The 21,214-nt window shown below is 48.4% G+C and overlaps 3 protein-coding genes across 4 annotated transcripts in view; 2 read left to right on the forward strand and 1 right to left on the reverse strand.

Annotated features, from left to right (window-relative positions):
* LOC126557207 (protein kinase C) overlaps positions 1-9,636 on the forward strand; it is a 283,290-nt gene extending 273,654 nt beyond the window's left edge. For both annotated transcript variants that reach the window (XM_050212894.1, XM_050212895.1), the window contains one exon: positions 9,625-9,636. The gene's annotated coding sequence lies outside the window, so the exon portion shown is untranslated. The remainder of the gene's footprint in view (positions 1-9,624) is intronic.
* LOC126558677 (cleavage and polyadenylation specificity factor subunit 4) overlaps positions 1-21,214 on the forward strand; it is a 500,167-nt gene that overhangs the window by 469,636 nt on the left and 9,317 nt on the right. The gene's annotated exons all lie outside the window — the stretch shown is intronic.
* LOC126556597 (uncharacterized) lies at positions 1,502-18,293 on the reverse strand. Its single transcript, XM_050211930.1, has 11 exons — positions 17,624-18,293; positions 17,387-17,550; positions 17,062-17,301; positions 16,805-16,998; positions 7,134-7,249; positions 5,970-7,062; positions 5,729-5,868; positions 5,500-5,656; positions 4,976-5,431; positions 4,586-4,910; positions 1,502-4,523 (listed from the first exon to the last, which is right to left on the reverse strand). Exons 1-11 carry the CDS (start codon positions 18,263-18,265, stop codon positions 1,502-1,504), a joined length of 6,549 nt encoding a protein of 2,182 aa, XP_050067887.1. The 5' UTR covers positions 18,266-18,293.

Here is a 21,214-nt window from a genome sequence, read left to right on the forward strand (position 1 = left end):
AGGCTCAGCGTGATCATACAAAAGAATAGTCCCAACTAAGCGCGGATTGCAACATGGCAAACATTGGCTGCAATCATTCCAATAAAACATTATCCATGCCACCATTAAGACATTCCTACCTCATTCCGACTGCAAAAGCATGGACCATTTTTGGAGACCCTCTTCCAGAGTAGATGCCGTGTTCGTGTAGAACAGCCAACCAAAACCCCTCTGGAAAAAAAGAAGGAATTTCTTATCGATGTACCAAATGATTGATACACAGCGCTACCATTTGTTTCCACCACGCTCGCCCATTGGTACGAGTTCCGTACGCCAGGCATTGCGCAGCCGGAGAAGCCCTCCACTTCCCAAGGTGTGTATGTGCCGCACCCCGACTTTCTCCCGGGGTGGACCACAAGGTGCACCTTAAGTAAACAACGGACGCGGTTGTACCTGAGCGGCATCGGCACTGATAAGATAAACGGAGTTCGTTTTCTTCCTTCGCTTTTTTGCCCAGCTCCATTCCATCGCCAACGCTGAATGGGTAGGGTGGTGACGAGATTTTCTAGGGTTTAACGGCCACCGACCGAAACCACCAAATAACGGGTGATGACGGAGGAAGAACCGTGCATAAATGTAACGAGAACGTCTTCCGGCACCCGGTGGTTACCTAGTGCAATTGGATGTAGGGTTCGGTTCGATTTCTGTTCGGTGCAATTTAGTTGTGGCAGGTTTTTTCGTTGTTTCAATTTCGTTGGTACACGTTGCACAATGAAGGATTATGAGTGGATTAATTGTGCCACTGCCTATCGATAAGATAGCCGTCCACAAATCAATGTAAACGGTACACCTTGAGCTTAATCTACTTTCGTACACTGATGACAGCTAAAATAAGCTTCACCGGAGGAAGATAAAGTGGATTATAGCTTAGGTAGCTCTACCTTATAGGTAGAACTGAATATTTTCCTGGATTATGGGCCTCGAAGTTTTGTAAACTACTGCAGACTAGGGAATGCTGCTTGAATGTCTGCAAAAAGGACACTAGCCGTATAGCAGGGAAGCTTGTCATTGCCATATTCCGCAGATCGATCGTTATCGTGACGCAACTTTAAGTGATATTTTCGCTACATCTCTCAACTGCATTTCTTGCGCAACTTTTCGTCATTTCATTTATTTCGCTGTCATTCGAGGGAAAAAACATCAATACTCGATCCTACGGAAGAGCGAAAACATGTACAGTAGAACGTAAAAAAACAACGTACAATACCGAACATCAACATCCAGTGAGAAGCGGGCTCGATCGGTGTCGCTACGCAAAAATGCAAACCTACCTCGTTCTATTCCAATGCCCTTTCCTGCAAACAGATAGGATGGGCTGATCGAACTCTGGTGCACTTCCGAAATTGACAATAATTTACATCCGATTGTTTCCACTCCACTCTAGCAAAGTGTACATCCATCGACCACACCCAACCACGTGTGTAAGGTTTTGTTTAGCAAGCGGAAAAAGCTACTATACACATCATCCCGAGTCCTTCCGTTCGGGCTCGAGAAAGCCTAAGCTACGGCTCTTCTTCAGCTCATCGTTACGCTCGCCACTGCGACGAAAGCGATTACAAATAGCCTGTACACTGCCGGACTTTTTCAGCGGTTCCTCATCGCCATCGCCGGGCAACTCGTCAAACGCGCGGTGTCCGGTGCGCCGAACCGGAGACCCAAGGCTCTGCGCACTGCCCATCTTTGCTGCCGCCTCGCCACTAATATCCACCATGAGACTTTGCCGACAGAGTGCCGAAATGGCGTGCATCTTGCTGAGATCCTTGCTGCTCCGTCGGAGCTTCACCTTCCGTAGCTTCGAGGCGAGATTCGATAGACCTCCGAACCGGCTGCCACTACTGCTAGCGGCAATGGAGCCACCGGCCACACCGGCAGCCGTACTTACCGTACTGAGACTGTGTCGTGAGATGGAACCCGTTGCTCCACCCTCCCCAGCAATACACGACGATCCTGACTCGTTACGACGCAATGTAAGGGATGCGTCTTGATCAGTTGAAGTGTGCACACCAATGACACCCGCACTGGCACTCTTCATCAGCAGAGTTAGCTCCCCTTCGACCACACTGGACGATGCGGTGCTGGTTGCACTAATCTGGCTAATCCGATTACTCCACACCTGTTGGTCGGATGCACCCGAAACTCCCGATCGATCACCTGCTGGAGCCCGTAGGAACTCTTCCTTCGCTTTCTTAAGCTTCAAGGCACGTTGACTTAGCGGCACCAGAATACTACGGTTCTCCTCGAGCGGTGTCGTTGGAGCTGATCGCGAAAACTCCGTTCGCTGCTGTTCTAGATTAAGCCTTCGTCTTGCGATCAGCCGTGGACTTGGTGGTTTGAGAGCTTTGGACGAGATCAACACCTCCGTAGCACATTCTTCGTTCGGTACGGATCGACACCGGGTATACTTTTCCCTTGTGGATCCCTTCTTAATACTCCCCGTGTTTGAGCCTGTCGCTATCGGCGATTCAGTACGTTTTTTGTACAACCGTTCCTTCTTGATCGTACCGGTCACGTTGGACGCTGTCTGGCACGACACGGCGCTAGAAATGCTCGATGAGAGTTCTTTAGCAGCTTGCTGCTCACGTGTCCTTTCCAGCCGGGATAAGGTATCACGCCTTCGCAGACTATCACACGCTGGGAACGTTGCAAGCTTTGGAGATGGTTCCTTCTCGGTGTGTCCCCTAGCTAACTCTCGCTCCTGCTCTACCATCACATTCTTGCTGGTTCCCTCGATTTTACTCGCACTGAACGATTTGATGACTCTCGTTCGATCACGATCTTCTCCAAATCCATCACCAGCAGCAGCACCACTTGACCCTCGCGAGCCCAACTCGGCTTCCTTTTCCTCCTCCAATTGTTTCAAAGACTTGCGCAAACTACCAGCACTGGCCGATTTCGATAGCTGTATCGTTTCCTGATACTTTTCCGTCTGTTTGCGCACACGCCGATCGAGTACCGGCGAACGCCACGCCACTGGAGAACAAGACCCAGAACTGTGTGGAGATGCTCCTCCCTTTTCCGTCGTTAGACGCTGATTGTATTTGGCGATCATTAACCGTATGTTGGGCGATAGTTCCTTGTTCGGTGCCTTCGACGCATCCATCCGTCGCTGCATGCTTGGCGACTGTGGCAATGGTGGTAAGTTCGTAACGATCTTCTGGTCTTGACTCGCAACCAGCACAACATTCACCACCGTCTCCGGTGCATCGTTTCGATCTGATGCACCCGACCCGGACTCCAATTCCTGACTGATGGCAACCGGTTGATTGCTTGCACCAGGCCCTAACAAACCGTCACCTTCGACCGTGGTGAAGATTTTACGTTTAGTTTTCACAAGAACACTCGCCGTGCAGGTTACTGTCGTCGGTTCGACCACAGTCGGGTGCGTTACTTCCAACAGCTCGACGCAAGTTTCCCGCGGTGAAATAAGCACCTCCTCCCCGGTCGCCATTCCGAGCGAAGCGTTTTGTGGCTGTGGCCGTTCTACCTGCTCAATCTTCTGACCCGGTTTAATTTTCAACACGTACACCACATCTTCGGAAGCCTTTTCTCCGCCGGCAACCGACTGCGGTGCCACAGTGGACAACTTTTCCGTCGAGTCGGAGGCAGATTTTTTCGCACGGCTCGTCTTACGCTTCGTCTTACGTGGCACATCGAGCACATAGTTCTGTGGACTATCGTCACTATCGCTTTCGGTTTTGCTGCTTTGACGTGATCCCATCCGCTTGATACGGGCCTTACGGCGACTTCCATTGCTAAGGTTACGCTGCAGCTTTTTACCGGAAGTGTCGCGGGGTTCTTTCTCTGGCGAGTCTTTACACTGAACGCTTTGCACAGCGTCAGGGACTGTTGGTGCTGTGTAAGCGGACGAGTCAGGCGACTGAGAGGTAAGTGGAGCCGGTTCCGATTCTGAGCTGATGGGAAATCGTTTTGCCGAAGGATTCGGATGCACCAGTTCCACGGTATTGACTCTCACGGCATTGCATACAAAGGTCGGTGTTACGTTGATCGTTGCCATGCTTCGGAACGAATCATCTGTCCGCTGTATCGATGAAGTTGCCTGAGCTCCGACGGCCGGTGTAATACTGATCTGTGGTATGTCCTCATCTTTCCGCCCGTTCGCATTAGCCGTCGCGTATTTCATGTACGAGTGGAGAGACTTTTTCAATTCGGCCACCGCTCCGTTAATCGTTTGCACGTTGCCCAACACCTCACCGGCATCCTTGAGCGTTCCTTCGTCGAAACGATACAGGTAGCGAAGGATATCGAGCGCCAGATCCTTCATGTAGGCGAAAAATGCAATACTATCCCTTGATCCCGTTTCCACGAATTCGGGCAGCGTTGCGATCAGGGCACGCAGAACAATCTTTAGTCGACGCACCTCGTCCCGATCTACCGAGTCCTGTTCGCTCAATCGTATCAGCAGCTTGGTGGAGTCTTTCAGAATGGTACTGCTATTGCTGGAAGGTCGTGACGCATATCCAGACCTGTGGGTAGAATAAACGGTAAAGTTTAACAAGCGGCAACAATGATGCTCTCCAACACTTACTCTTTAGATTTCTGGTTCACTCCTAGTGAGGTCGATTGTCTCCGATCTTCCTCTGGCAGTACCGGCATCAGTGGATCTGCCACCTCGAGTACCTCATCTTCAACTTCCACCAAAACGGCTCCCGGTTCTTCCCGTTCTGCAGACAGCTCCAGCTCGGGATTGGACGATACCCGTCGATTGGAGCCACTGTCCTTATCGACATCCTTAAGTTCATCAGCATCATTCAGCGAAAGACTCGACGGTTGGTGCGATATTGAAGAGGCAGAAGGAACCGGCGCTATACTGTCCATCGAAAGCGAACGCGCTAATGCTGGCGATTTTTCTCCTGCAGGTGAAAGGTAAATCTTCATTTACCGAAATATAGCTCTACCAACACCAACAAAAACTTACGCTTGTTCTCCAGCACTACGCCACGTGTTTCAACCACGACCGGTGCATATCCCGGATGTAGTAGCGCTATTGTGGACGCTTCCGGACCGATACCCTTAGCCTTTTCCCATTCGAACAGCTTGCGAGTAAACTTGCGTGAAATGCCCTCGAACTTGATGAAACCTTTGGTGGTCTGCACCACCAGTTCCTTCTTCGGTGCTTCCGAGGTGGTCACAAGCGCCTTTAGCTTGGACAGACCTTCCGCTTTCGGTTGATGCTGTTGGAATTGGTGCTGTGGCTGATGCGGATGTCGATCCTTCTCAAACTCGTCGGACGTTTTCGACTTCTTCACCACACTGCCGGATGCTTTTGATTGTTGGCGCTTCATCGAAGTTCCAGCCTCGCTGGAACCACCCTGGGACGATTGTGTTGTGTAGGGAGGGACTTTGTTGGCTGCCTTCATCTGCTTCCATTCAGCTGAAAGCAAAAAATCACCTGTAACGCATTTGCGCGATTTTCTGCAGAATTTCGGCAAGGTTGCTTACATAGTTTTTTCTGAAAATCTTCCGGCAAATCTTTAGCATCGGGCAGCTGCTTCAATCCTTGCCCTTCCAACTTGATCTGTCCCGTTTTCCACAGTTGCCAGTCAGTGATTGGTTTCTTCTTCGTGTCTACGATATCTTTCGACATTCCTGGCTGATGCTTTAAGAGTAAACAGACGCGAAAAGCTTAACGATCTGGTCCCTCGGACCGCGAAAAAATGCTAAAAGATACCTTTGTACGCCATTCGTTCAGCTTCTTCTTGAAGTCCGGCGTCAGATTGTCCTCAACGATCGGAGTTGGCTGTGATTTGGATGTGCTGGTGATACCTCCAGATGCTTCCTCCTTGAGCAGCTGGTTCACTAGAAGCAATACTTATGGGAATATACCAACCGCTACAATTTTAAGTACTCCCGGTCTCACGGAGGTTTTAGCACTACATATCCACTACCCTGCCAGCTCGATCAATACTTACAAGGACTGTTGTTAAGCAGAATTGCTGCCGGTCGTATCCGTTCCCATTCTTGCTGCTTCGCGTCGAACTCTCGCTGTAGCTTCAGTTGCAGCTCCTGGTACCGACGTTCGATTTCTTCCCGCTGTCGCTGCAGCGTGCGATGTTTCGGCGATGGTCTACGCTTCGGTGTGTTCTGATCCGACACATCACCACTCGAGTAGTCCGGTTCGACCAATTCTGCCACCCGTTCGGTACCTGCGAAAAAGCCAAACTGCTTGCCAGATGGACTTCCTGGTAGCGATCCTTCGGGCTCGAGCGCTATTCCGGAGTAACTTTTGCGCTTCGGCGAATACTTCGGACCGGGTGATGAAGATAGTGAAAGGACCGCACCATCGGGATGATCCGATCCAGACACATCGACCGAGTCCTGTCCACGGGATAAGGTGAGCGGTTTGGGGGGAGATTTTCTTAGCTTACTAATACTGCTACTGCTGTTTGTGTTGGTGCTGCTGGTAGGCGCTAACCCTTGTGACATGGTGCCACCAACTGGTGACCTTGTCTCTACCGGTACTCCTTCAGGTACGGATTCAATATCAGGTATGTGTTTGCTTTTGCGAGATCCACGACTCGTGCCGGGTGTAACGATTGTGGTGGTGGTGGTAGTGGACGCTGTCCCAGGTGGAACACCTTTATCCCCACTGCCACTGCGGTTCGTTCGACTATCGGTTGCCGCGTTCGCCGGTTTCCAATCGCCATCTTCTCCACTTGAAAAGGTGGTCTGCGTGCCCGGGATGGAACCACACGGTGAGTTCGGACCACTGGGTGCACTGGTGTCACCTCCTGCTGCCGAACCGGCTGCAGGCAGCAGCAGGAAGGTCGGTGTCATCGCTGACGACCGATGGCCGGGTGACGTTTGGCTGGAGGAGAACGAATCGGATCGATCGCGCTGCATCGTCATCTCGCAAGCATCCATCGATTCGCATGGACTTGCTTCCCGGCTGCAGCCGACACTGTTCGAGGGTTTAGCGTCCCGGCGCGACTCATTCGACTTGAGCGATCCACGGTGATTTTTTACAATACCCTTCACCTTGCTCCAGGCAGATTTATTCTTGTTCTGAAAATGGTCCCAAAGTTACATCAGTCAGTAGAGCAACAGTTCCTCACCAGCGCTGATCTTCTACGCACCTTATCCATCTGTCGAATCGGTTCGAGAATAGCTTCCCCATCAAGTGATCGGGACCGGCGCGCATCTTCCTCCTGGCTGCTCCGCTCCGTACTCTTGACCGAGTCCCGCTTGCCGTCTGAAAATGGAGTGCAGAGACAGCATGACACCAGTAAGTCTACGAGGAACACGCAACCCACACTGTCACGGCGACACGCTGACGAATGGATTCGTCTAGTAAACAATTAAGCAAATTGACGGTGACCAACGCACACGGCGATCGGCAATTCAAGTCGCGAACGTCCCCATGCAGTACACGGTTAACGCCCGGCTTTGGGACTATATTTAGCACACACACAAGACATCTACATCCCTCCGCTTCAGGCACCGTCAAGCGGTCTCCTCTTGGCACCCTCCCCATTTTATCTCCAGTACATCATCATCCGGTCGCGAGGATCGATACGTCGATCGCGTCCAAAAGTAGCACGATACTAGAGACCTAGATGTTGAACACGCTTCAAACTTGGACCTCGTCTCGCTGCCCCCGCCAACAGAACCTAGAGTCACTCCCTCCGTGAGGTCTTACCGAACAAAAATTCCAAGAACTCCTGACCATCCCTCCGACACGGGGATCGGCGTCACCCCATCATCATCATCGAGTGCGCACAGGACCATATGTTTTCACTTTCGAAATCATTCGCCATTCTCTGCCACACTCCGCTGGTCCCAACGTGCTGCTCTTCCCCAAGTTTCCTGATCTTCCTAAACCCCAGCACGCAGTGATTAAACTTCGAAGAGGAAGCCGTCCCTGGGGTCGGCAATGGCGGCGTCGTGAGAGCGTTTCATGCGTTTGGATTCCCAACTTTACGACTTGTTTACTTTGCGCTTAAACTGTTTATACGCGTTCGTGTGTCTGTGTGCTTTTTTAGTGCGATTAAATGATCGTTTTCGTCGCGGTTTGATTTTGCAACACGGCTTCCTATTGCATTCCGCCCTCCCGCGTTCGTGTCCTCCGGAAGCCATTCGGCGATTTAACATACTTTCAACACTTTACAGAAGTATGAATCAGCTGCTCGCTTAAAACACGTTTTCTAAACTGTCACACTAGATCAGCACGATCAGCAACCTTAAGGTAAACTGGTAAAAACCTCGGAAGACGTAAAAAACCCCTCCCTTTTTCAACTTTATTGATTCGCTCCTGTGGCTCACTGCTCGGTTATTTCAAACTTCTTTGAACATTTCTGAACTCAGCCGGCTAGTGCGTCCCACCCTCCCAGTGCCAGTGCCAATGGCGGAAAAGCAATCGTCATATTTATTTTCACTTACTTCGGAAGCAGGTTTACGATTTACGCAAATTCTCGGTACACAAGCGAGCGTTCTTTGAAGTATGAAGAAACTGCAGCCACATTCGTACGATGTGGCAATGTTATTTGAATAAGATTTGGAAATTAATTTTCCAGTAGGCTAAAAATCATTCTATTAAAGATTGTGCAATACACACCTACCGTCGTAAAGAACACGTGCCTAGAAGATCATCAGACAGAAGATCTCTCAGATGTGCCAATGGATTGACGTGCGTAAGCAACGCACCCCATCCAAGAACAAAAGTACACTTTCATTCAACTCTGGCATTGTGTGTGAGTGTGTGGTGTGTGATCGCGCGGGTCATGGTGATTATGCTCGCGAGGTGCGTCTTGGCGGGTTTAATTTCTTCATCACGAAACAAAATAAAAAAAACGTCACCACAATCGGAACACCGGCAACGCACACATCATCCTTGGACTTTCGGATCGTTTCTTCCACTTTGGTAGAGGTTACTATTTTTACATGACATCTAGAGCAAACCGCAAAACCCCATCATGACGCAGATGAACTTTGACATCCTAGACATTGGTGCAAAACAAAGCGTACCACAATGGCAGTACATTAGCAGGCACCCCATCCACCCATTGGTGTATTAATACGCCATTAAGGCGCACCGTTGCCGATACAGATCGATCAAAAGCGATGAACGGCCTTTTCAGTAGGCGATGAATGCAATTTATTTATTGATAGAAATGCATTCCTCGATCGATGCATCTCCCGTGCATTTGAGTTGTTAAAACAAACAATCGCACGAACGATGGACGGAACAATTACATTAATTTCTTACGAAATGCAGTGCGGTTTTGCTGTCATTTCATTGCCTTTTCGCGAATGAAATGTTTCAAACTTCAGGCAAGTAAAACTATCGGTCGATTAGAATACATTTGTGTTTAGTTTCGAAAACTCAACTCGTGCACGTGTTTTTGCAGTTACTCATGCGATAAGTACGAATTCACTTTACATCATCGCCATGTCTTATCACATGTTAGCACGCACACACTTTGGTGGCCAGATATAAAGCGCACGGAGACTACTCCTTTTAAACTCGTTATCAGGTTTCGTGCGTGAATTGACCGACCAGAGATGGGAAGAGTTGGCATAAAAGTGGGATTGACGGGCTTTCTTCTGATGGTTCCAATGAAAAATCAGAATCAATTCCGGGAAGTACAATGACCGCAAAAGAAAAATGTGACTGAAACACATTAGAACCTAAGAAACATCTTCTTCTTCTTCTTCTTGGCTTTACGACCTCTAAGGTCATGCCGGCCATCGAAATAGCTTTCTAGACTGCCAATACCACGTCAGAAAGCCATTGGTCAGTTGGTTAGTCAGACCTCACTACGGGGGGACGGGCCGGATGGGATTGGAACCCCGGTCCTGCCGTTTGAAGACCGGCGCCGCTGTCGCCTACACCACCAGGCCGCACGCAAGAAACATCTAAGACCTTTAATTATTTAAAAAAAAAATCTTTACATTTTTCTTCGCCAGCGTTGGTCAGGTGTGCTAATCAAAAAGTTAAATTTTTTGAGTAGAAAAACTCTCAAACTTATTTTAGGTTTTTATTATTATACGGACGGTTTCAGGTTAAAAAAAATCCGAGCCGCGAAGTAGCGCAAAGACACTGTTTGGAACAGCCTGAAACCATTCAGAATCCCCCGGCATCTTTTGACACCGTGACGAACCGCCCGAAAAATTCCGGAAACGTCCATTTCGTTGAACGTGTTTGAAGGTCTTTGAAAATCCGTTTCGAACGTTTTCGGGCGACTCCAGGCGGTCCGGACGGCTCTAGAGGGCTCTAAGCGATTTCGGCCATATTTGGGCAGCTCCGGACATTTCCAAATGGAATTTAGCAATTCCATCCCCTCGGAATCGGCGTTGGAATTCAGACTCGGATTCCAGAACGCCGTTCGTTCGAAGCCGTGGGTGCGCTCCAGACAAGTCGTTACTATCTGCAACTTTTGTTGAATAGTAACATCTAATGCTACTTATCTTATATCCCCACTACTCCGTAGTATGACAGATAGAGCTTGTGAAATTAGACAGCACTAAGGCATAAAAAACATACCCAAATTCTTATTGAACAACGCTTTGTAAAGCTACCAAAACAACTTCCAGGATAAATTATGGCTTACTGTTACAGCTCCCTCCGACTAGTAAGTCCGGAACGAAAATCGTTCATCGTTCCCATATTTTATCTTGCGCCTCTTTGTGTCATTGCGCCGCAGACTCAGACAGACGTCGGTGACAAATACCGTCACAAAGTTCACTCGAAGCGTGAAGTCAAATCAACGCTACAGCAAAAACAAACGTCCGTCTATGTCTGCTTGCAGCTTGGTTTATGTTTTGCACACATGTATAGCCAAGAAAAAAAAATCCCGCGCCCCGATAGCGGAACTACGCGGTGCGAAAAATAAATAAACATAAACACATCCCGTCGTCTCGACTAGCTGTCTGTGCCGGCGTGCTGTCCACCAATGTCCTCGATGGTTGTTTTGTCCATTGCTCTCCTCTCCATGAGCCAAAAATGGTTCAGTTGAGACCAGTTCAACAGCACTATCATCTCTACCGAGGACGATCATTGGGAGGATCGTGATCATTTTGCAGAAATAACAGCAAAAAAAGCAGCTCTAAAGTAAAATCGCCCACATTCGGCCAACAACTGGAAGCGTGGTTCGCTATTATGCACCGCACACCGTACAGCAAAACATCACCAAGTCCTCGTCAAGGACTCATGGCTCCTCACCATATCTTCCACCCAAGTGGCGATCTTCGTACCATTAAAAACCCACTTGAAAAATCGCACCACCGCACTCCAAACTGCCCATTTGTTTTTCCTCTTTCGTGTGTCTGTGTGTGTGTGTGTGTCCTCCCCCCGAACGGGTACCATGTTTGGGCGTGTTTGCCAGCTTGCCATCGTTCAAATGGGAAAACTCTCTCACACACACACACACACAGTGCACACCGCAATTTTTCTGCACTTTTGCGATTTTCCTTCTCCGCCGCAGGGCGAACACGAAAAAAGCACGATCCTGCCCGTCCCTCCTCCCCTCTTCCATTGCAGGTCTGTTATTTATGGCCCCATCCTCACCGCCGCCGCCCCGGGTTGGGTGGGATAACATTTTCTTTCCCTAGGCCCATTCCGCGTTTTGATTTACGAGCTACGTACTCCACGATCTGGTCCGACGGGTCCGGCCCGGTATAGGATCGCCACTCTACTCTCCACCACGTCACGTGGCATGGGTGAGGCAAGGAAAATTTCGGAAAGAAAAGTGATCATTATCCACACCATTTTTGCGCCTGCTTGCTGCTACGGGTGTTGGATGAATGTGTTTTTTTTTTTTTTTGCTCACTCCTATTACAGGTTTCAGTCGAAAGAAATGTTCACACGTTTCGGACTCCTGCAGTGCTTGTGGCCAGTTGTGGCAAGTGTAAAGTCCATTTGCTGTGTGAGAAGTGATCGCACCACGCGGTCGTAAGCTTACGACCAGCGCTAAATAAGCATGTCTGGAATATTTGCACAGCAATCCCGACTGCAATTGCGTAATGCGTATGCGCTCATACTCCCGAAATTGACTGTTAATTCGTTCGTGTAGCAATTTTACAAACCAAATAAGCACTATTGCTGAAGGTCAACGGTTTTGTTTTACAGCTTGATCAGCTTGATAGCTTGTTTAACAAGCACAAGATCACGTTGAAATATCAGCAATTGTTGCATTTTTAGGACACGTAAGAGGATTGTTTCTATTCTGATTTCTTGGATTGTTCCCCAGTAGTGAGAACTGACTATCCAATCATTCGATAGCCGGTGTGACCTAGAAGGTCGTTAAAGCAAGAAGAGAGAGCGAAATAGACCAATCCTGTCATAGAAGGGACCGTCACAGGCTGACGATTAACAGGCTAGAGAGGATAATTATTCCATTCGAAATAATATTCACTCACATTTGAAATACTTCTTCACTCAACGCACCTGCTTGAACGCACTTACTGCAGTGAAAAATGGGCACTAGGGCATATGCTTTATCCAAAGCTGGCAATTTCCTCTTAATCGCATTCGAGAGAATGGTTTCTGGCCTCATATTTGGCGGAAGGGCAATAAAAAACGCGTTACAAGACCGAGCTCTATAAGCTGTACGATTATTTTTCCAGCAAGCAGAGTATTAAGCGGACCAGATTCCGGTGAGCTGGTCATAAGATAAAAAATTCTTTATCCGGTAGCCCGTAAAATATATTTAGTTCGTCCACATAGTACAGTAACAGGCCCAACACGTCCTCCAAAAAGGCTTTAGTTATTGAAACTTTCATCCGGATCGTTCCATCGTAGTGAGTACCGACTATCCAACTACGTGGAATCAGCAAGTCTAGTAAGCTATTCGATGGCCGGCGTGACCTTAGAATGTCGTTAAGCCAAGAAGAAGAAAATATTCGAACTGATAGACGACAGGCACTAGATAGCAAAATACTACAACACCTAATGATCTTGGCTGGTAATTTCTTACTGTACTCAACTGTGGAATCACACTATGAATTGACTGACTCCAATGTGCTGCCAACCCTAACCAGACATCCCGCTATCAGAAATCACAGTTTATAGAAGCATCAACTAACTGTCAAAACATGCTACTAAGATACTAAGTCCAACAAGGTTTTTCTTAACCCGATCATGCCTGTTCTTCCTCCAGATGCTTTCGATCCAAAATCTCCCACCAAACAGCAATCGCAATCGAAACCGGATAAGGGCTTTTCATCGAAACCGCACCACAATACGGTTTATACACGAACCGTACGGTTCGGGAAGGTGCGGAACATTCAAACGCAAAAGCTGAAAAGCAACATAAATAATGGCGTACAGTAAAATGTGTGCGGCCCTCTATCTTTGAATGGCGATTTACTAAGATCGCATAATTTCCGGTTGCCGACATGCTTTTATCTACTAAAAACGCCGAAGGACCACGCACTCTAAGTGGTAGTCGCCATTGTTTTCGCTCGACTTTTGGTTGGTGTCAAAGAAAAAAAAAAGTCGGGCGGTTAAGGTGGTTATGATTCTTCGACCATCTCTCTGCCCCTGCGGATAAACATTTTCCGATCGGTAAAATCTCGATCCTCGATCGTAAGATACCCTCTCGCTCTCGCACTGTCTATCGGGGTAAGTGTTAGGTGATGTAAACCAGAACACCAGCCATTTCGCTGGATCGCTCGATCGTGATCATTTCTGTGATTATTTTAAGCTTGTTTATTGTTTCCACCTTGATCGTGCCAGCTTTAGAACAATCCCGACAGTGTGCATCCCGACCAGGTGAATTATAAAATCCTTCTTCCGTTCAACCGTGTCTCTCTTGCTACGAAAATTCTTCACCTATCCTTCTGGGGAACGGTTTGACCTACTTTCGGCATTAATGATGCACTGTCGGCCGGTGTCAATTGAAAGTAAAATCACCTGTTTTCCACCTTCCACCTTGGCCAAACTTCTATGCCGATCACCTCCGACGTAGTCCAACGCGCACCAGCTTATCTGCAGAACGATCATCCCTGCTTACAGCAACTGCTGGTGCACCGCACTAGACGGGGTCTTGGGGAAAAGTCTCGGGAAATAAGCGGAATATCTCTCCGGGCAACTGGCCTGCTAGTGTGTGTGTGTGCGGCGAGAGTGAGCGCTAGCAATGTTCTTGGTGTGTCGTCTTGCGTTTGTTGCTGCCGCTACCCGCAAATCCGCAATGTAAGCCCCGCTGGCGGCGAAGCGAATTGGCTGTTGGTATGTTAAAAATAGCGCGATTATGTCATAGCATATCTTCAAGCGCACACCAACACGACCGCTTCCTTTGGCGTAGCGAAACGCCAAACCGTGGCCAAACCGAAAGACGTAGAGCAGCCTTCTTAGCAGCGACCCGGTTCCAAAAAAACAACCGGAGGTACAACAAGATTCCTACCATGGCACTCTCTCTCTCTCTCTCTCTCTCTCTCTCTCTCTCTCTCTCTCGCTCTCTCGCTCGTTTTTTTTCTTGTAGTACTCCTTTTCTAGTTTGCGTCAAGCGACTTGGGGGACACCCTGGTTTCACACAGTTCGCACATGAACCCGGAACCCTTTTGGTCGGAACGCACGCAATGCAACCCGCACGCACGTACCCATCATTCGGTGGCTGTCGGTAGCGTTCCTGCCAGCGTTCGTCCGGGATTATTTTTAAACCCATTTCCAACAAGCGCCACCCTGCCCGTCCCTTAGCAGCTCCCAGGGTAGCCAATGTTCGGTCAATGCCGTTCGGTAGTACACGCAGCACACCCCATGGTAGAGACACTCTTCGTACCGGCACGTCGGGTGGCAATGCACAATTACGTCAGTGAAAGTACGCGCGTACCATTCTGCAGTGCAGCAGAACTCTTGACAATTATGCTGCTTCGTGGGTAAGTGGCACGGGTAAGTGGATGGTCAAAAATGCTCGTTAAAGATGGCCCCGTTTCTTGTACATAAAGACGTGAACTAACAGACCCTAGTACCATCCACACACACACACACACACACATAGAGAGACACTAATTCTAACACCCCAGTGCTCCTCTCACTCTACAGGTGTTGCGTGGTGGATCGTGTAGAACCGGAGCGGGCGAAAGAGTTTTTAAAAATAACCACAAATTCCTGCCACGCTCCATTCGATCGCGGTATTTCGGTACGTTGTGGTTTGCGGTTTTACCGAAAGCTAGGGGGGAGGGAGGATGAAATGCGACGAGGGTACGACACCCAAACACTAGACACAGCATCAGAAACAACAGAAGAACAAAAAACTACCAACGCCATGCCAGGATACAAACAGGTGACGTAGTCTCGAGTGCATCCTCCCACTCCGTAAGCTGGGATTAGAATGGAGACTTTAACTTTGGAAACGATTCCACCTCTCCAGCAGATCCAGTCCAAGTACCACTACGCAGAGCTTCCTGACGTTGATCTTAGGTACTTAACCTCCGCATAGGAAGTGATCGTATCCCGCATTGGGGCCCTCAATTGCACACACTCAAAAACCCTTTCCGTGTGCCGTACTTTATGGACTTCATGAATTTCTTTTGACGCAAATCACACCCCGAAAGTGTGTCGAGATCCGAAATGGCGATCACGCGGTATAGGCGGGGGTACTGAGAGATCGGTGCGAAGCATTAGTAACCATCATCCTTTCAGCGATACTCTAAACAAACTCTCTGGTCCGATCGAAGCTTGCGTGTTGCGGGTAGGGGTTTTCTGGAACAGTTAGGAGCAGTTTTTTTTTCTGGTGTATCGTTCCGTAGCAAGACAAATGGTGGATGATCTGTTTTAGTTGGAACTCTGTTTCCAAATGTCCAGACTGATCGAGGGTGAACGTTTAAGCTTGCTTCCAAAGTACCTGACAGAGGTTGTCGGTTGCATTATTTGCATATGCATGTCTTTCGTGCGAGAAACTCGATGCCCAACAGGAAAATATAACACAATATATTCGGTTAGGTAACTTCTCAATATTAAAATAATGGACGAGTTTAAAAATCATCCTGATGTACCTATGGGATCTCATGGGATACACAATCGGGTCAAGATATAGATGACAATAAATTCCAATTTTTATTGTTTCTGGCACACCATAAATCTTTAGAGCGTTTTAGTGGAATGTCTGGCAGCATTTTCAAGGCGCTTGTGACCCTCACATCGAATCTTCTCTCCTAGCCAGTGAGGACACACCACAAAGCTTAAAGAATGTTTGCAAGTGATTTAAATGAGGATCATATTCTATTCTAAACATCGCAATCGTAACCACACAGAAAATAAAACCAGCCATAACTCAAAATCCCATGTATCCCGTGTGGGTTTGTGTGTGTGTGTGTTGTTCCAACCACAAAAATAGCATTCGCCCCCAGTGCAATCAAAACTCTCTTCTTGCCGGATATCAAAACAAACATCGTCCTCCAGTGCGGATCCGTCCGCGAGTCACGATCCTGCCGGAAAAAGTGCACAAGCTGGGCATGGCATTGGAAAAATCTCGCACATTTTCACATCGCACCACCCAGACGCGTTATTACGTGCGAAAAGTAGTTGCGTGTGCTAAAAATATGCTCCAGTGTGTGCTTGTGTGTGGTGTTGGAATTCTCCGAGTTCCAATCAAAACCGTAAATGGTTGCGGTTGATTGTTTGCAAAGTTGCTTCCCGTCAACCATTAACCCATTTCACCCGTGCAAAACCCACCCAAAATGTAAGCAATTCACCAGGGCTACGGTGTCGTCCAGCCGCCATTGTAGGAGCAGCATGGCGTCGACTGAGGTCCTAGAGAATGATGTCGGGCCAAAAGAACTGGCAGTAATGGCGTTTTATTACACTTACGTCTTTCCCGGTTGCTTCCCGAGGCGCCACCGTTATCTTCGTTCATGTCAGTAAGGTTTTCGGCCGAGCTGGCCAAGCTGTTCTCACCCGGCGTACCGGGAGCCGATCCCCCGCTGACAACGATCCCGGACGAGGAGCTAAACACCGAGTCGCCAGAGCTACCGACACACGGTATGGATGGTACGCGCAAATATCTGCAATATCGAGACGTGAGCGTCACACACCTCACTTCCGATCAGCAACCATTCAATGCTCACCTGGCCACCTCATTGTTGACCGGTATCATCATCGCTTCGGAGCTCTTGATCTCGTTCGCTGGCAATGCGCTGGTCTTTTCCCACTTGAAGGCCGCCTTCACCTTTGTCCATTTGGACACCTTCGGCTTAAAGTCGGATACGGCACTCTGACGGCGGAGCGGATAGTTACGTCCACTGCTCTCTTTCCGGTGCAGCTGGAAGTTTGTGATCTCATCGTTGATCACCGATTTGCTGCGTTCCCTGTGTGCGGAAAGAAACGAGACGAGAGAGTTCCACATTACGAAAAAGTTGGTGACTTTATGTGAGGAGAAGCAATTTGGATAACCTTTTGGAGCTGCTGCGCTTGCTGCTCGCCGAATTACCAGCTGCAAGGATCGTCTCCAGCAGTGCCAGATTTTGCTCGATCTCATTGTCCAGCAGATCGTTATCGGACGTGTCTTCCACCAGTCCGCCGCTACTGATGATGAACGATTCCGGATCTTTCGCAATCTAAGGGCAAAAGGGGATAGACACATAACCACATTTTTCATTCGCATTGATATCATGCCCACCCTTTACCTACCGCAATCTGCATTAGCTTCAGCTTGCGCAGCGTTTCGACGTTTTTCAACTGCCAGTGCATCCGCATGTTTTGCTCCTGCAGCGTAAGAAACTGTCCGATCAGTTCGTGCAACCTATCCAGCTGATCAATCGCATCCTTGGTAGACAGTGCAGCAGCCACCGATGGACCAGCCCGATTCAGCAGCATCAGAAACTCGTTGGCCGACTCAAACCCCGGCTCACTGCGTCCCATCACGTCCGGTGCAACGGTAACACAAGGCACACTTTCCTTCGCAGCCGTGGACATCGCTTGGGAATGCCCCGAAGGACCGGGTGGCTTTTTGCTGCCTCCTCCCGCACCGGATGCAGCATCCTGTGGTTCACTTTCGCACAACAACCGCAAGAACTGTGCCTCTCGCTCCCGGTACGTAAACAGACGCTTGAATGGATCCGTTTCCGCGTAGCTTCCGGTACAGGCGGATGCGTCACATGCGGACGATGATGCAGCGTGTGACAATCCATCGGCGGCGGTGGACGGTGTTGTGGGATCCGGTGGCGGTGTGGGTAACGTATCCCGCCGCGTCGAGTGCAGTGGATGATGCTCACCGGAACGTTTGCGATGTGCTTTCACCTTTTCCTTCTCCTTCTCTTCCTTCCTCTCCATAGGGGAGTGTCGGATCTTCAAAATTGTTGTCACACTGATCTTTCACCCGCTTCACACAGCCAACTCACACTTGCTCTCTTACTTCGGATCTAGTTATCACTGCTCAGTCGGGTAAACAAGTAACCGGAGAAAGATACTTTAGATCAGATACGCTACCGTGGAAACAGCATTATGATCTTGTACAGTGTCTTTCCCTACTCAAATGGGACACTTCATGGACTTCTATTTTAGTCCATACATGAAATACAACGCTTTATAAATCCGTAATTCTTACAATTTCCTTTCAATTCTGGGTGCTAGACTTAAGCTCGGGACAATTTGGTAATTAAGTGGTAGTTGTGATATGATTTCTCTCCCGAAAGGGTCTGTATCAGATAATAACCTAACAAACATAAAATAAGGCAAAGGAAATAAGGTCAAGACAGCCCAAAACCTCTACAAGGCGATCATGAATTTATGATTCTTGATCATGGAGAACCTATGACTAGATTCTTTGAAACCTATCAGAATTCTAGAGCGAATTATTGAAAAGTCAGCAAGCGAAATTGAAAACGAAGACATTTTTATTTTGCATATTTGTTTCAAAAAGGGATGATCCGATGGTCGAAGTGATATTAGCGCAGGTTTTCACACGGAAGGATAGGAGTTCAAATTTCGTCGGAAGCTTTTCGCGAAACGGAAGCAAAACGGAGAATATTGCCACATATTTTACGTAATAAATATTGATCATCAAAAGGCAACACTTTTCTTCTTCTTCTTCTTCTTCTTCTTCTTCTTCTTGTCATTCTTCTTCTTCTTTGACTAAACTACCTTCTAAGGCCACGCAGGCCATTGAAGTTGGATTGTCAGATCCTTGCTACGCGAGAGAACGATCCGGATGGGATTTGAATTCCGGAATTGCCGTGGGAAGACCGGCGACCCTCCAACAAGGCTTGGATATCGGTAATTTTACTCAGTTCGACTTCTGAAATCTTGATTCCAGAATTTTGAAAACATACGCAGTAAGCGCCCAAATGTTTACATCCCAAGGCCGCATGAGTCACACACGCACATTATCGACTCTGTGTCACATGTTAAAAGCGGAACTAACTGCCATCAGCTGCAGCTGTTAGGCAGCCACCAATGTGAGGATCAGTAACGCGCGTGCTTCTCGCATGAATTTCCAAATCAAACGGAACATCTAATGGAACCACCACCAACTGCACTCTACGAAGACGGTTAATGAGCGTTATTCCGACACAATTGACACGGACTGCTTAAGCGAGAACAATTTATGCGCTCCCGAACGTCTGGCCCGCTACGGCAACACTAAATTGAACGTCTTTGAAATTGAAGGAATGTCAATTGCCCGTACATCTCGGCGGGGATTAGTTCCCCGCAGCACATTGCTAGTAGTAAATTGCTAACACTAATCACTCTCCCTAGCTCTGGAAGGGACCCGAAACAGGAAATGCAAGCCCCGCGAACGACCAATGTAGTGTTTCGGTCCAATTAAGTCATCCGCACATCCATTTCGATACGAACACAACCGGTAAACCCGGTGGTGGTGCTGGCGAACGATCAAGAAACACCAGGCTTCTCCATGACCTTTTCACGATGCACACGATTCGAGTCAATCCGATCGGTGGTCGTAAATAAATGATGTAAATAACTTTTTTTTCTCTCTCCCGAACCATTTTCGTACACCTCTAGGTGAGGTGATGAAAAGCGTAACCACGGCTAAATCCACACTCGGACTCGGGTGAAAACTCGTTGTAGCATTTTCATTTTTCGCTTTCAACGACTCGATCATCATCTACCCGATCGTCATGTTACACTCACACTTGTGTCAACTGGTTCATACACATGCATTGACGATGTATGCAGGGAACACGTGCCCGCGAGGTACGCCATTACATCGCCAAACTGTCTCCGTAATCCTCACCGTCGGCAATCGGGGACACAGGGACAAACGCCTGCACACGGAACCACTTGATCGCGATCGTTGATCGTTTGTTGCCATAGCACAGTGTTCACGCACACACACACACATCGAACCGCTATCCGGCAAAACGATTCGGATTGGTCTGCCGGACGGGTCACATATTCCCGTTTCTTTTCGTGGTAGAAATAAAATTATACGGATATATTGGGGGATGTATTTTGCTCTCACCTTTTCAATTTCTAAACATACAACACACACACAATCACACTGCTTCACTGCCCTTTTATTTGAAGGAGGGGTGGTGTTTTCTATTGCGATCGCTTCTTTTTATTCCTTCTTTCAGGTACACTACACCACGGCACACATACACACACACAGGAAGCATAGAAATGTTCCGGGTGTACAGATTCACCCTCACATTTCCCTTCTACACAGCGATCGATTCGTAGCAGGCCACACTAGAAATGATCTGGACAGGGTGGCGACACCGATTCGCAACCCGGAACACATCGCGCGTCTGACCGAGTGTCTGCTGCATTTGTACGCGGCCGATACAGTACGAACCGATGGCATCGACGCAGACACGCAGTTTGTCACAAACCGTAGTGCCAAAATCCTGTAGAAACGCGCGAATAGAGTGTGCACGAGGCGAGTGTTTAAAGCGAACAGTGCGCTACCGTCGAATAATACGGTCCAACACAACAACGGTTCCTCCCCGGGCGGGTTGATTGGCGCGCGCGGCATGAAATGTGATCGCGCACGCGCCCAACGAGCGATTCGTGATCGCGAGATCGTGAGAACACCAGAAACCGAAGTTTTGTTGAACAGGCGCAACAACGACAAAGTAAAGAATTCGTACGCGAGTTTCCGGGGAAGGGCAAATGGAAAGGGATGAGAGACGTGAAAAGGTTTGCGTGAATGTAACACCGATTTTGGGGGAGGTAAAAAATGGTTTTTTGCAGATTTAACGCGCAAGAAATGAAAGATTTCGCCTAATAAACAGAAGTCAAGGACACAATGGTCCG

This window comes from Anopheles maculipalpis, chromosome 2RL, assembly GCF_943734695.1.
Source record: "Anopheles maculipalpis chromosome 2RL, idAnoMacuDA_375_x, whole genome shotgun sequence".
NCBI classification, from domain to species: domain Eukaryota; kingdom Metazoa; phylum Arthropoda; class Insecta; order Diptera; family Culicidae; genus Anopheles; species Anopheles maculipalpis.